The 15986-nt window shown below is 40.6% G+C and overlaps 1 protein-coding gene across 1 annotated transcript in view; it reads right to left on the bottom strand.

Moving 5' to 3' along the window:
* wnt5b (wingless-type MMTV integration site family, member 5b) overlaps positions 1–15986 on the bottom strand; it is a 120131-nt gene that overhangs the window by 26549 nt on the left and 77596 nt on the right. The window contains exons 2-3 of the mRNA XM_080190914.1: positions 3457–3605; positions 1971–2218 (exon numbers count right to left, since the gene is read on the bottom strand). Coding sequence (XP_080047040.1) covers positions 1971–2218; positions 3457–3605 — 397 coding nt within the window. The remainder of the gene's footprint in view (positions 1–1970; positions 2219–3456; positions 3606–15986) is intronic.

Here is a 15986-nt window from a genome sequence, read left to right as displayed (position 1 = left end):
TGAAGAATCAATAATATATAGCCTTATGAACTATGATAACAGTTATAATATTGACAAAATGGATTAGGGATTTTTGTTCTCATGTTTGAGGGTAGGGTGAGAGGAAGGTGAATTATCATTTACAGAAACAGATTATGAAAGAATCTGCAGGCCAGTCTCTTTCCTGAAAAAGAGGCCAAGTGGTGATCTAAGGTTTTTAGAATTATGAAAGGTTTTGATAGAATGGATAAAGAAAGAATGTTTCCACTTGTGGGAAAGAGCATTGAGCCCATCAGCAGAAGATAATTACCAAGAAATGCAAAAGGGAATTCAGGAACCCAAAGAATGGTTCAAGCAAATAGTACAGATAAATTTAAGGGAAAGCTCAATAAGTATTTGGGGGAAAAGGGATTAGAAGGTTACAATGGTAAATTTACATGAGAAAAAATGGGTAAAACTCAAAATGAGCACAAACACCGGCCTGTTCCATTAATCCTGTGCAATCCTATGTAATCATTTGCTCTGATGCACAAATTTTGGTCTGCTTGATCTGCAATTCTGAAAAAATCCTGATCTCTCAATTCAGAAGCCCAGGACAAAAGGAGGGAAGACAGACAATTGTTAAACTCAAGAGTGATCTCTCATGAGTGAGCATGGTATGGTCTTTGACTGCTGAGGCTTCATCCTGAACAGGCAGTTTATGTCAGGTATGGTTTACTGAGGCACTGTAAAAAGTCTGACAACACCAGGTTTTAGTCCAACCGATTTATTTGATAGTAAACTCACAAGCTTTCGAGGGGACTCCCTCTTCGTCAGGTGAATGGAGAGTTCTGTGAATCTGGTCATAAAGTGAATTAGCTCTGCTTTCCCGGTCATTTCCCTGTCACAAGTCTCTTTGTTTGCAACAATATATCGATATGAGCCAGGATCTACCAGAATAACCCCATGAGGTAAGAAATAAAACAACAGCGAAAATCACTGTTCCCTGACAAAAGCTGGAAGTTGATATTTCTGTAAAAGAGTCTGTTCTATCTTTAGCTGCTTAAAGAAATATTTTACTCACCTACTTCACCGCGATAACTGAAACTCAGGCTGCGAATAAAACTGCGAACTTTAAGTGACATTTCAGCGTCAGCTGAAGCTGTAACCTCAAATAACCGTGTGGTAAAAGTGAACATTTTATGTAAACTTGAGTGCACCGCGCGCGTTCTTTGTCCTATAAACGTCAATTCGACCTGACCAAACTCCGAACATGTGGAAGCTCCATCAATATCACCTATCCATCGTACAGAAAGTCAATCCAGAATATGCTATCCATGATTCCTTGACATCCTTTCCATGAAAACTACAAAAGAAGCTGAACAACCCTTTAAAAAATGAAGGACCTTATTTACCAGTCTCAACAACTGGGAGCAAAGTGCAGGTGCACAGTTCTAACTCCCCTGCTATGGTTAAAAGTTCAATAAAACGAGCAAAATGCCAAACGGACACCGTAACCGGTCACTTTTTAAATGAATGAGTTTCCCTGACAAGGCAAACGTCTGCTTATTTCATAAACAAAAGCAACCAACCTTTCCAATCTCTCTCTCTCCCAACTCAATCTGGGACAAAACCAGATCTAAAGAATGAAAACTCCTGGAACTCTGGCCACATTCCCAATCCATCTGCTCTGCATATGGAGTTCAGTTCTATTCTCTCTGCTCTGATACCATATCGCATTGTTTATCGGAAACATCAATCTCGGCCCGGATTTCTCGAGTCCCTGTCACTGGATAATTGCATTTCAAAAAGACAGGGACAATGAATCGAGGCGACACCTTTCTACAAACCCGAAGGACTAATGACCGCTGGCTCGCGTTTTCCCCACAGAAAGGTTGGGCTGCACTTTTGTTAAAAGGGGGAACCAAACGCAACGGATCTCACACATGAGTGCTAAACGTTTGTTTCATTGAAGCACTTTTTTTGTTATGTAGCCAAGTGGAAAGTCTCACCTATTTGCATGACCCTTCCAAACACAGAGGTGTTATCAACGGTGCTACAGTTCCACCGCCTCTGTCTGAATTGGTACTGGCACTCCTTAATGCCAGTCTTTGCCCCCTCTCCAATATAAACCATATGATCTTGGTACAACTGGCACAATTTCCTTTGGCCCTGCGACAAGCCGTTCAGTTGACTGCAGAGAGGCTGGGCTCCGATAATATACATCTCAGGCCGTTGGATGGGGTTCATAGCCAGAGACCTACATGCAGGTTAACAAGCACAAGGAATTAGGCAATTTGGAGAAACAGATCATACATTTCAGAATGATATGATGGCATCAATTTGTTTGGCTTTTCAATATTGTACAATATTGTATTTACTAAAACCATGAAGTCATTTGTTAGCCCCAGTGATTTTTTTCAAATGGTTTCAAACGGAATGCAAAAGCAAAATACTGCGGACATCTGAAATTAAAAAAACAGAAAGTATTGGAAAAACTCAGCAAGTCTGAAAGCAGCTGTGAAGACAGAAACAGAGCTAATGAAAGGTCATTGGCCTGGAAAGTTAGCTGGTTCTCTCTCTACAGATGCCATTTCCAGTATTTTCTACAGCGAGTGCAATAAAGTTGCGATATTAAGAACTTGCTCTTGACTCCGTAAATAATCTGAAAATTGCAGATATTGGAGTAATCTGTTCGGCATGGGTGTACAAACGTCATCTTCATTTTCAAGAAGCCTCCTTAAATAACTTCTGAAAAGCTGGAAGCAAAATACTCGATATTTTCTAGATATACTAAACCAGTAAATTACCAAGAAAGAAATTGAAAACCTTACCTCAGACCCTTTATATTGAGGGATATATATTTAAATAAAAAGCAAAATACTGCGGATGCTGGAAGGCTTCCGTAGAAGGGTCATATGGACTCGAAACGTTAACTGTGTTTCTCGCCCTTTGATGCTGCCAGACTTGCTGAGTTTATCCAGCATTTTCTGTTTTTGTATTATATGTATTTCAATAGTTTGAATTATATTGCGAGAGACTATATAAAATAACTTTTCGGCTTATGTCTATGGGAGAATACACTTCTTTAAAAAAAGTTAAAATGTGTCAGACATCAGTATATCTAGCAGCGTGCAGTAGTGTCCTTTTCACACGAACAGGCTATTATATAGCCTAAATATAAAGAGCAAAAATGAAAAAAAAATTGTTATACACTGTCCTGAAGCTTGATTATCATCTTAAAATCCCCAATCATTGTTCAATCGTGAATTCGCTGACAGAACTCCATTATTACAGCTCCGTCACATATTCATACAATCTAGCAACGCTGTGCCTTAAGTTACCTGTCCATATATATAAATACATATAGACTTAACCATCCACCCTTGAATTTAAGTCACCGATAAATCGCCTAATCCCGGCAGTGAAGTTCCATACCATTCCGAATCGAGTGTACTTCGACATTAAATTAAACTGCAAAATCGGTTAGCTACTTACCACCATGAGTTCGCCTCAACCAAGCACTGGGAACAGCTGGAGAGTAAAGCGACAGCCAACAGAACGCGAAGCCCAGTCATGGTGAGTGTGGCCGGGCTCAAACCAGCATGTAGCGCTCCCTGCGCCAACAATCGCACTGCCACAGTCCTCTGTAAAAAAAAAACAAAGGCAATCAGCCCAATTCCCCAAGCAGCTCTCCACATGCCAGTGGATTTGGGTTCCTATTCTTATTACCATCGAGTTCTAGTCCATGCTCGATAATCACAAACGGAGGAATCTGAGGTCCGATTGAATTCTAGCGAATCTCTTATTAAGCACAAGAGTTTTTATGAGGGTCCATCTCCTCGCTCCGATTGGTCAGAGACTGTCACACTAAATGGGAAAAGCTTTTTTCAAGCTTGGCATCTGAAAGTGAGTTTACACACAGCGGCAAAATAGAAGCGTCTTGAACGGGATATCTTCCTCCATCCCTTTCGGGATTTTCCCCTCCGAAACCTGGAGAGGTTTCTATCTGACAACAACACAGAAGTGGAATATAACTAAGGTTCAGATCTGAGGAGGAGGGGGGTGGTGGCTGGGGGCGAGGATCCAAGGACAGCAGCCAACAACACCACAGCGCTCCTTCCGAGCAGCTCTCGACCACCAGTGTTAACCAAACACCAAATGGATCCAGATTGTGGGCTGTACAAACACAATATCCTGGGGTTAGAGGATGATACACCAGCATACCACAGCTAGGCCAAGAAAAGCGCCTTCCCATCTGCTGAACCCTTCAACAAGCAGTATAGAAATTTGGCGGCAATAAACTTGCGGGCCATCTAAGGAACCGTTTCATACCTGAACGGTCAATACAGAAGGTCCTGCAGACAAGTCTCTTACTTTCAACACCTTAAAACAACATTTTTAGTACATTGTACAGAGGCTTATTAGTATAATAACCGCACGATGAACAGATCTTACACACAAGCTTTATATTTCAGGCTGCAGTCACAACATCTGTATTTCATTAAACAATAAATTAATATGAAACCAGTAAAGGGCATTTCATCAAAGTTTTTTTACAGCTGGGGGAGGGGGGGTTGCTTTCCAAGAAACTGAACAGCATCAATGGTGAAAAGCCGACTTGGCGAACTTGAATTTACTGGAAGAATTATTCGGAAAGGATTGTGCGAGTGTGTTTGGGATCGGCATGCAGAAATGATCAAAGTGCAGACGGCAGTTCTCCTGAATGGCTATTGTATTATGATGCAGCGAGACTCCGGAAATAACCTGGCCCCTTCCAGCCCTTAACAGTAAGAACACACATCCAACCCCTCCCCCACACACCCCTTCCAAAAGATTCTTGCATATCTTGATTTTCTTTCTCCCCTTCTGTAAACCGGAGCCTGCTAAAATCTAACAAAATTCTAACCCGATAAAAAGATACCGAATTTTCGTGACAGCCGAAGAAAAATGATATGAAAGTGCAGACAGGACCTCATTGCAGAGTATATCTAGACAAAACTACTCTTTCCGGCGGTGTTCCCCCTTTTGCAAACTTTAAACAAAACACAAGAGTGCCATTCCTGCCAAACTTGGCGAATGATAACTGGACACACTGACAGTACGGTAACTGCCAGCACCGGGGGCCGTGTCAATACTTCATCCTTAAGGCTTCGTGTGCAGGATGCCTAAAGTAGAAGGTGATGGAGGAAGGGGTGACAATATTCAGCAACTCTTACTGACCCTAGCTTGGGCGTCTCTCACCTGCAGACTACACACACGTACAGTCAGCCAGAGAGCCGTCCAAACCTCCACCTGCACAGCAGATGTTGACCCCCACAGCCAAAAAATAGTCGGAACGCCAGCCTCTCAATGGCCCAGAAAGAAAAAACCCGATCTAAATTCCTCAAACTCATAGTGCTCGCATTTAACATTCGCAGAAGTAAACGTCATGCGGATTGCTTCGAATATTAAATTAGACTGGTTTCAGAAAATAGAATTTAGCATTAAATGCTACCTCTTACAAAGAACACGTTATTGTAGCGTAGTGATTAAAGTATTGGGAACAAAATAAAGGAGCAAAAATACAAACTATAACATGCCCAATTGTCGTCATCACTATTTAGATCTACACTGCTCAGTATAAATTCTATGTAATTACTCATTGAGTTGTAATCGTCAAATTCAAACGTTTTCAGATAAAATTCGTATACGAATCTTTCATTCGCTTTTCGCAAGAATTGTAATATCTCGGGTGTCATGTTGTGTACTCTCCCCAACAATTACATCTAAACACATCAATGATTCAGTTCTGTCATTCATTCCAGTGTGCTAGCACAGCTTCCTTTGAAAATATTCCCCCACAACACACAAGAAATAATTATGGACAGTAAAATAACAGTTGTAAGTCAGAACCAATCGCTCTATTATCTACTGCAGACGTGTTAGAGCTATTTTCATAGTGATCATTCGTAAAATAGCTTATTGTGTATAGTTATACTCTTGGCCCTCTCCAAATTTAATGTGCAAGCAGGTAACAAAAAACAGCCTGGTTTTCATTGCGTAGAATAGTACACCATGTCCTCTTCAGGAATCTACTGTAACTTGCCCCCAATAAAGAATGAGTATGTAAATATCTCGTTAACTTTCTCCATTCCTGCTATGGACTGAAATCTGCCAAAAACGCTCTGAAATACACATTCCATCTATTAATTAAGAACTGTGTTAGAAAATCTGTACTTTTTTTGCTACAGATGATCGAAATGGCTTGTATCATAAAGACTTAAATGCACCTCAAAAAGCTTTGTGTACTTTAGGCAACTAAACTGAAGGTGGAATAAATATTACAACTGCAAAGAAGTATCTTAAATGGCACATTTTACCGGTGTGTTAATAGATCTCGGCCAACGGAAATTCGAGGTAATCAGAATATTTACAGATATGGCAGCAGTAACCTTGTCAGATTCGCTACCGATACCACGAGATGGCGCTTTGTTAATCACATTTCAACTTGTATAACCGAACGGAAGAGTGGCAACTCTGGCTTGAAACAATCCAAATGAGCAATTTATTGATTCCAACAGTGACTGACAAGAATACTGTTGTAGATTAATGAGAAGGGTATTGTCGCCTCCCAAAGCAATGGTTATGGGTGAGATGAAGGAATAAATATTCTCTCAGAAGGTCATTGACTTCTGGAAATCTCTTCCACAGAGAGCAGTGGTGGCTGGATTATTCAATAGATTTAAAGTTGAGTTAGATTTTTGATCAACAAGGGTTGTGAGAGGCAGGCAAGAAATTTGGAGCTCAGGCTGATCAGCTTTGATGCTATTGAATTAGGGAGCAAGACTGACGGGCTGAATGGCCTACTCCTGTTCCTAATTCTTGTGCTGTTATGATCTGATAAAAAATCTCTTTTCCTTTTGAATCTGTCTGCAGCTTTCAACAGAATTGAGCACACCATCCTCTGCTAATGTCAAATTAGATGCAACTGCCATAGCTAAGTTCCATTCTTAACTAATCATAGCCAGAGGTGCACCTGCAATGGTTTCTCTTCCTGCTCTCGCTCCATTACCATTAGAGTTCCCAAGGATCTATCCTTAGCCTCCTTCCATCATTCACCTATATGATGCCCCTGGACAGCATCAACCAAAAATACATGTATGGCGATGATACTCAGCTCCATCTCACCAGCCCCTTCCTTAACTGTTTCGGATTTATCACACTGCTTGTCTGACATCCAATATTGGATATGCACACATCTCCCCTAACTGCATATTGAGAAAGCTATAGTCATTGAGAATCTGCAGATTCCATCTGGCCCTTTGGTTGGCCACTGGTTATACTGGTTTATCAGATTCTGTCCATTCCTAGAGAGAATATTACCCCATTAGGCTGAAGACATGCTTTTTGATTTTTAAGGTGTCCTCCAACTTCTCCATTTTCTAGCTGCAACTCACTTGATACATCTACCTCACTTTCTTTCTGTCTCAGATCATCTCCTTTTGTATCAGTCCCAGAATACATTATCCCAAAATTCATTTATAAGTCTACTATAAAAATGTAAAAAGAGATACCAGCCTTTGGCCCACAGTTGACTATAACATTTCTGCAGCTACTGATTTACTGAACTGCAACCTCACCTCTACCTTAAATGTTCTAGTTCCCAATAAAACCATTACTCTTTCACCCTAGCCAGTCCTCCTACTGTGGCCTTGATCTCTCTTAAGTTAAAGGTCACAGACTTGAAAGGATATGGCCAAAAATTGCATTAGCCATCCCCCGCCACATCTACCTGGGCCATTTAAAACACTATTGGGTCCTACTGTCATCTGCTAAAACTGCTCACCGTTCCAGGGCCATCCTGGAATGTAAAGATAACATCTGACTTATTTTCTCCACTAGAAACTGAATTCCTAAACCCCTTTTCTCTGTCCCCTCCAACAACATATGGGGAGTTCACAGACTTCTTTTTCACTAAGGTCAAGACAACTCAATCAGCTGTTTCTGCAGCGTCCCTCCCTTGCCTTTAGCCCAACTGGCAAAATCCTTTTAATGCAATTCTATGCCCTAACCCTGAACTTACATCTTTGTTTGATCTCTCCCAATCATCACCAACTCACCAAGACATCTTCAATTACACCTTCCAAACCCATGACTTCTACCACTCAGAAGGGCAAGGGCAGCAGATGCATGAGAACACCATCATCAGCAAGTTCTCTCCAAGCCGCACACCATCCTAATATTTCTGTCCCTTTAGTGTTGCTGGATCAAAATCCTGTAACTCCACTGACAGCACTGTGTGTGAACCTACACCACATGAATTGCAAGGCTTCAAGAAGGTAGCTTACCACCATCTTCTCAAGGTCAATGTGGGCAATAAATGCTGGCCTCACCAGCAATGTCCACATTTCATGATTGAATAAAAAAAGCTAACCTTGTCCATGAGACCCACACTCTGTCCTCTTGATCCTGTTTCCACCAAACGGCTGATCACTCAACTGCTCCTCCTAGTTCACATGTCAGCTGATATTGTCAACAGATCTCTCTCTTCAGACAATGTCGCTCTCTTCTTTAGATCTTCTGTCATGACTCTTCCCCACAAAAATACAACCCTTAACCTGACCATTCTTCCAAATCACCATCTCGTCTCCAACCTTCCTTTCCTCTCCAAAGTATTTGAGAATATCACCACCTCCCAAATCTATTGTCATCATTCCTAGAATTTCATGTTTGAAACCCTCCAGTCAGGTTTTTGCCCGTCACTGTATCAAAACAGCTCTTAGCAAATTCACAGATGACATTCTTTTAAAATTACCTTATCTGTTTCTTTTGACCTCTCATCAGCCTTTGACCCTTTGACACGATTGACCACACCATCCTTGTCGAACACCTCTGCATTGTGATCCAGCTGGGTGAAACTCCTCTAAACTTCTTATCTATCTAAGCATAGCCAGAGAATCACTTATAATGACTTCTTTTCCTACTTCTGCATTATTACCTTTGGTATTCCCCAAAGATCTAATCTTGCCCACTCCTATATCTCATCCTATGTTTCCCCTCGTTGACAATGTTTAAAGCCACACATTAGCTTTTGCATGTACATTGACAACATTCAATTCCACTTCACCACTCTCCTCCCTGTCCATTTCCTTGGGCTGAACAAGACAAATAAAATTTTTGTGTTCTATTTAGTTTAGAGTGTCGTCTCAATTCCCATATCCTGTCCATCATCAAAACTACTCCTTGCTGTTTTTAACCATTATTTTACTACCCCAGCTTGTTTTTATACTTCCTGGGATTATTAAAAATTCAATCATAAAATCATAGGACAAAAAATGGATGGTTATCTAGCATTACTGATGTCCCCTCGACGTCACAGCAGCTATCAAGGATTAGACCATACACACCATCATGTTAGCATGGTATGCATGAAACTACTTCAGCTATTGCACTGTAACGAAGGTTTATTATCTTAACATCAGAATTAAGAATGTTATAGGACAGTCATACCACATATTGGCATTCCTGTCAAGTGAGTCTGATATCATCAGACAGTAAAAACAGTATTAATTTGGGATTTGGCTTTGTTTGTGAGACTAGCTGAAGCAGAGACTCTCACACTTACTTTTACAATACCTGAATACAACTATAACTAGTATTGAGCCAACTTTCACAACCTTAACATTTGTTTTTAGAATTCCTTTCTTTAAGCTCTTAACAACAATTGAAAAGAGCCAATTTTTTTCTGAAGTTATGAAATTCAGGTGCCAAAGTTATGCTGCTTTGTGTTTAAGCATGCATCTGCAGAACTTAGTTTTTTCCCAATGACAATGTTATGGAGAAAACAGTCTGGCTGTGTTCCTGCTTCCCAGCACTGCTCATCATTTTCACTAATACCTGTAGCACAGATGTTGATTTCTTTAAAAATCACATTTTGCTTCAATTTCATGAAAAAAAATTTCAGTAGCCCATGAAGTTATCCTTTATTGCCAGTGTACACACAGTTGGCAAGGTAAATTCTTATTCGTAGCATAAGTTAGATTGCTGAAGACATAATGTTTACTCTCCCAAAACCACAAATGCAAGAAGAATGCAATAAACTAATGTAAACAAGAGTCTAAAAATTGCTTTTCTATCTAGTTTTATGTTGTATATTTTCCAAATTTATATCATAATTGCACTTAAAAAACCCCAAATGCTCAATTTGACAGACGAACCTAACATTTCTTACCCATAGTATCCAACAACACTATCCTTACTATGAATAAATGCAACTGTTATCTATTAACTGAGCTCTTGCCAAAATCAGTAATTGTGCATATTTCTTCTCCTTTTCTAAAATGATCACCTTGTATCAATATACACAAGAAATGTATTGCCTTACAATTCAGGAGCAATGACAATTAAACCCCCGATGACACCTCTTCACTGACATGACATTCTACTTGCTGTAAGAATTTAAAGTATTCAGTTCATGTTTGTTCTGGAACTTTTAAGTGATAACATGTACTAAACTTTATCTATATAGTTAATGGCATTGAATTTAATTAGTAAAATGCAAACCTATTCTATTTGGTATTGTTAACAAAATAATTATTTTCTCTCCAATTTTATCCCTTTGTATCACACATGGAATCTCGCAGCAGACCCTGCTCGTAGCACAGGACATAACTCGCCCATGGGTTCCACACTCTTTCTCAGACACTGCTGCAGGCTCTGCCTGTAGGTTCTAATGTGATTTATGCTGGATTGTAATTCTACATTTTTTTTTCATTTTGAACCAAGCCAACAACTTGGCAAATAATTTGTTCAATGTTGGGGGAAAGGTTAGAAGTCACATGCAGTCCTATTCTGTCCTTATCAGATATCCCAAGCACCTATGCTTTCAAGCACGAGTTGGCACACTGTAATCAGGAGGAAATTCTTGCTCAATTGGCCGAAGTGAAAATATAAACACTGTACTTTTCAAAACGTAGAGGCAAACCTAACATGTTACAATTATTCCAACTTTAGCTTTAACCTTATTATCCAGTATGCTAAGAAATTGAAATTTATAATGGTGTTAAGTTCACTTTTATATTATTACTGATTTTGCTTCTATTTGTCAAACATGATGTGATGGCCTGAGCTGTCATGGGTTGGGACTGAGGGTTACATCAAAGCACAACACATTTGAAATTGGTTTTTCTCATTAATTTTCAAATAGACCAGAAGGTTCACTGGAACTCAGAGATTCGTAGAACTGAATGTAGATTGTAAAATCATTTTCATATGTATTGTCAGGTTATCTGATCATTATAATTAAATAAAATTCCCAGAGAATAAATTGTAATCATGAATGGGAAAAAACTGGACTTAAAACAAACACTAGATTTTCCAGGTTCAAAGTTACAAAGTTTTGTAGAAGAATCCACTCCAAATTCATTTATATGAATTTATCAGCTGCACTACCTAATATGCCCCAAAAGCTGGTTACCACTTTTATTTCATTTTTTCATTCACAGAATGTGGTTTCACTGGCTAGGCCAACATTTTCTGTCCAACCCTAATTGAAGATAGTCAAAAGGTGATGGTGAGTGACTTTCTTAAACCCCTGCAATTCATGTGCTGTTAGGGAGGGAATTTCAGAACTTTGACCCAGCAACAATGAAGGAACAGTGATATAGTTCAAGATCAGAATGAAAAATAGCGTGGATGGGAATTTGAAGCTGGTGGTATTCTCATGCATCTGCTACCTTTTTTCTTCCAAATGACAGATGTTGTGGGTTTTGGAAAGTGCTGTTTAAGAAACCTTGGTGAGTTGTTACAGTGCATCTTGTAGATGATACCACAGCTGCCACTGTGCATGGGTGGTGGAGGGGGTGAATATTTAAGGTGCCGGAAGGATTGCTAATCTAATGCATTACATTGATATGGATGGATGTCTTGGATTCATAAACGTTTCATCCAGTTACGTTCCATATCACTCAAAGGTATAGACATGCAACAGCTTGATGCATCGTGGTGATTAGGTTGGCTAAATGATTGCCAGATCTATGCAGATCCTATTTCTTAATTATATCCAATTTTTTAAATGCAGTCTTCTGTTTTGTGACTGCAGCATGTTTCAGCAAGTCCAGGTAAAATATTGAGAAATCTGGCGTGGACAGGCAGGAGGAAGGGGAAGTGTAGGCATAACAAGGTTTGGGGAAGCCTCTGATGGCACAAGAGGCCCATAAAGGAGGGTTCACCCACCCCCTGACCAACCATTAGCCCACCCAATTTAAACTGCCATGGTGGACACAGGGTGCCAGATTCCTGCTGCCATGGGTAAAATTTCAGCTGTGGAAGGAAGAAGCAAGAGGCCATTGACCTCTTAAAGTCCTCAACTGATCCATAGGCAGGCAAGCTGGTAAAGTTGTAATAGATTGGGCAAGTAGGCACAGGAAACAATGCCCATGGCATGGCAATTTTACACCCCCCCCCGCCCTTCGCTGTCTACCAATAAATAAAATCCAGCCCCAAATCTCTCATCAACACACTTGCCATATTCTCTCCAGTTTATGTGCTGTTTCACATCTATGATTACTCATGAGATACTTTTACTACTGCCCATCTCTATACACTCCCTCTTGGAGATGCCCACTTCATTCGTGAAGAGAATACAGGCATCCTTGTGTTCTGTGATTCAACTCAGGGTTCAGTGCTCCTTCTGAACCCACATCTTCTCTCATCATTGTATATAATAATTCCATTAAAATTCATTATTTTCTGTGCTGAATAAATATTTATTAATGCAATGTAATATTGGATTAAATACACAATCATGTAGTCAAATAATATTTCTAACCTATCAAAACTGCTTCCTGAGTTCTTCATTTAAAATATGGAAGTTAATAGGATGAAACCTTTATGGCATTCAAGACATCCATCTAGGCTGTTTTGGGCACAAAGCACAGTAATTCTAATGTTGGTGATTATCTAATGTTGATATAATGGGGACAATTTTTGTGTTGAGTATTTAGAAGAATGGAGGGTGTGGCAAATGTGATGGCGGATGGAGAAACCAGTTGATTTTGGTCCTAAATACTCATTATAGTACAGCTGGCAAACTACCAGCACAAAACAACACCCCCAAAGCAATTTTCTAATCAGGAGGGAGGAAATCAGGCAGGGCACACTTGCAAGGGATTAGGGGCATTAATCCTGAAAATAAAAAAAGCAGCACTATAGATCAACAGGCAATATATGTGCAGAACCTACAATAGCAAACGTATCGGCCAAATTTAGTTGTAGCAGTGCATCAACAATGCAACATCAGAAAACACAAAAGAAACCTGAGTAAACCTGCTAAGTATTATTTCCCGAAGCAACCAGATTGAAGGATTGTTAAATTAACAGTGCAAGAATTTGGAAGCACGTCTGAATTATAATGAATGAATTCAAGTCAAAGAAAAATTAAAAATAGGAAAAGAAAGGCTGAATTAAGAGATTGAGAAAAAAACCCAAAATTTTAGAAGATTAAAACTCTGCAACCACAACTGAAACCTAAATGAATCAGACACCTCGCATGTAATAGTAGTACATTTTCAGTGCCAGAGAGGTGGTTTTAAATATTTAACATTTTTCACATTGTTAAAAAATATACTTCAACAGGAATGGACAAAACTTAACTTTTATGTGCTGAGGATAGCTCATAAACTTAAAACTTACCGCACAAATACAGCAACTTCATATCGTTCAATGTATTAAATGGCACTCCAGGCAGTGAAGCATTGGGCCTGATTTTACCATTTTCATTCTAAGTGCTGAATCTGGGTGGAATTCAGATCCAACTTGAAAATCTGCTTTCAGTCACCCCCATTAGCACTTAGCCTGAAAAAAAATCGCAAGTCTGAATTGCACTGTGGGCAGGGCTTATCGCATCCGAAATGATCGGAGTTTTGAACAGCGCATGCGCAGTGAGGAAAAAATTTGAAAAAAGTGCCCCTGTCACATTGCTCCCAGGCCACAAAAAGCGGATAAAACAGCCCAGGAATGAAAAGTGGGAGAAATGGCTGCCACAGAAATCTTCCCACCCCCATAACACAACTATCTCCCTTATCCACCTACTCCCCCCGCTACCCAGACCAATTATGACCCCCTGCCCGCTCCCCCACACCGATCACCCGCAGAGTGGCAGCAGTCCCTCCTGTCCCCCATCCCCCCCACCAGAGATCCATCTGGCCTCCCCCCCCAGCACCAGTGAGCGATCGGGCCTCCCCCTCGCCACTAGATTGTATCTCTTACCTGCCTCCCTCCTCCTCCCCCCCAAAACAAAAAACGATCTGGCCTCCCTCTTCCCCCTCCCATCGCCGAGAATGATCGGGCCTCCCCCCACCAAGAAGAGAGTGATCTGGCCTCCCTCTGTCCTTCACCCCCCACCAGAAAACATTTCCCCTCCTCCCTTCTCCTGCCAAGGTACACCTGACCTGCCTCCTCCTCCCTCCCCCCCTCACTAGAGAATGATGTGGCCTGCCTCTTTCTCACCCCCTCCCCCCCAACCAGACAACAATCTGGCCTCCCCCTCCCCACCCACCATCAGAGGTACAGCTGACTACCTCCTCCTCCCTCCCCCCACTACAGAAATGATCAGACCTCCCTTCCCCCGTGCCCCATCCCCCACCCCCAACCCCAATCTGAGTTAGATAGTCGTTGGAAGCGCTGAACTTACCTCTTCGGAAGCTAGAGCACCCAAAACAGTTCTTTTGCTGAGCATGTCTGTTCCGTGCCGAATCTCAACAGGATGGTAAGGGGGGAAATGCTAGTAAAGTTGGGCAGGCAGCCTATTAATACAGTTTAAATACATGCAAATTCATGTTACTGCACCATTTGTATATAAATTATATGAATGCCATTAGCTCCAATTATCTTTGAAAAGTTTGGTAAAAAGAAAATACATCATAGAACTTTGGATTTTTACTGAAAAGAAACAGGCTATTTTCCCATCAAGTGTGCTTTGTGGCACAGAATTCCAAATTGTAAATATCTGGATATAAAGACATTTCTAGCCCCTTCTTTGAATTTTTTAATTATGTTAAAGTTCTACCCTCTTATTATCTTACGAACCAGTGTAAATAATTTATCCCTGTTCCCATCATCATAACTCTTCATAATTTTTATGACCTCTATCATTAACTTGCTCAGCTCTTGTGAAAAAGTTTTTATTACTCATGCCTCTCCACAACTGGTAATAACCTAGCAGATCTTAAGTATTTTGACTTACGTGCCCCAGGAGAGAGCCAGTCAATGTCACCCCAGGTTAAAAGTCATATTCCTCTCCAATTTCTCCCAAAGCGATGCAACTCCAAGTAACATCAATGAAACCAGAACCTTACAACATGTCACTCCAATAAATGATATTAGCTGTCAACATGGGTTGAAATCCATCACCATACTCAGAAGATTACAGTTACATTTGGTTTATGGATTACAACACAGATCTTTGTAAGGATGGATAAAAAAAAATCAAAGTAAAAAATTGATTAGTCACAAGTAGGCTTATGTTCACTCTGCCTCACTACGGCGCTTGTTCGGGTATACTGAGAGAGAATTTAGCATGGCCAATGCACTTAGCCTGCAAATCTTTGGATTGTGGGAGGAAAGCTCAGCACCCGGAGGAACCCATGCAGACATGGGGAGAATGTACAAATTCCACATAAACAGTGACCCAAGCTGGGAATCGCACCCAGGTCCCCGGCACTGTGAGGCAGCTGTGCAAACTACTGTGCCATCTAAAATTCTAGATTCAATATACATTCAAGTAATTTCTGTGTATGTGGTGGGTAAGGGTGGTGGGGGGGCAGGGGTGATTGGTTAATGGCTTCCCCAATATCATGCACTAACTACCTGGAGAAAAGAGAAAAAAACACAGAAATTTGATCCCAATGCAGTGATTTCCCAGCACGTCTCTTCTGCAAAAAAGCAGGAGAGCAGCATTTTCCTTGCAGGAAATAGCTGTGACCACCTTTATTGGTAAAGTCAAGATAATTTCACTTCAATCCCTGGATAACTGGGTGGAATCAGGC

The sequence above is a fragment of the Carcharhinus amblyrhynchos genome, chromosome 6 (assembly GCF_965287045.1).
Source record: "Carcharhinus amblyrhynchos chromosome 6, sCarAmb.v2.hapA, whole genome shotgun sequence".
Taxonomy (NCBI): domain Eukaryota; kingdom Metazoa; phylum Chordata; class Chondrichthyes; order Carcharhiniformes; family Carcharhinidae; genus Carcharhinus; species Carcharhinus amblyrhynchos.
Note: the sequence above shows the minus strand (reverse complement) of the source record. Positions and strands in the feature narration are given on the sequence as shown.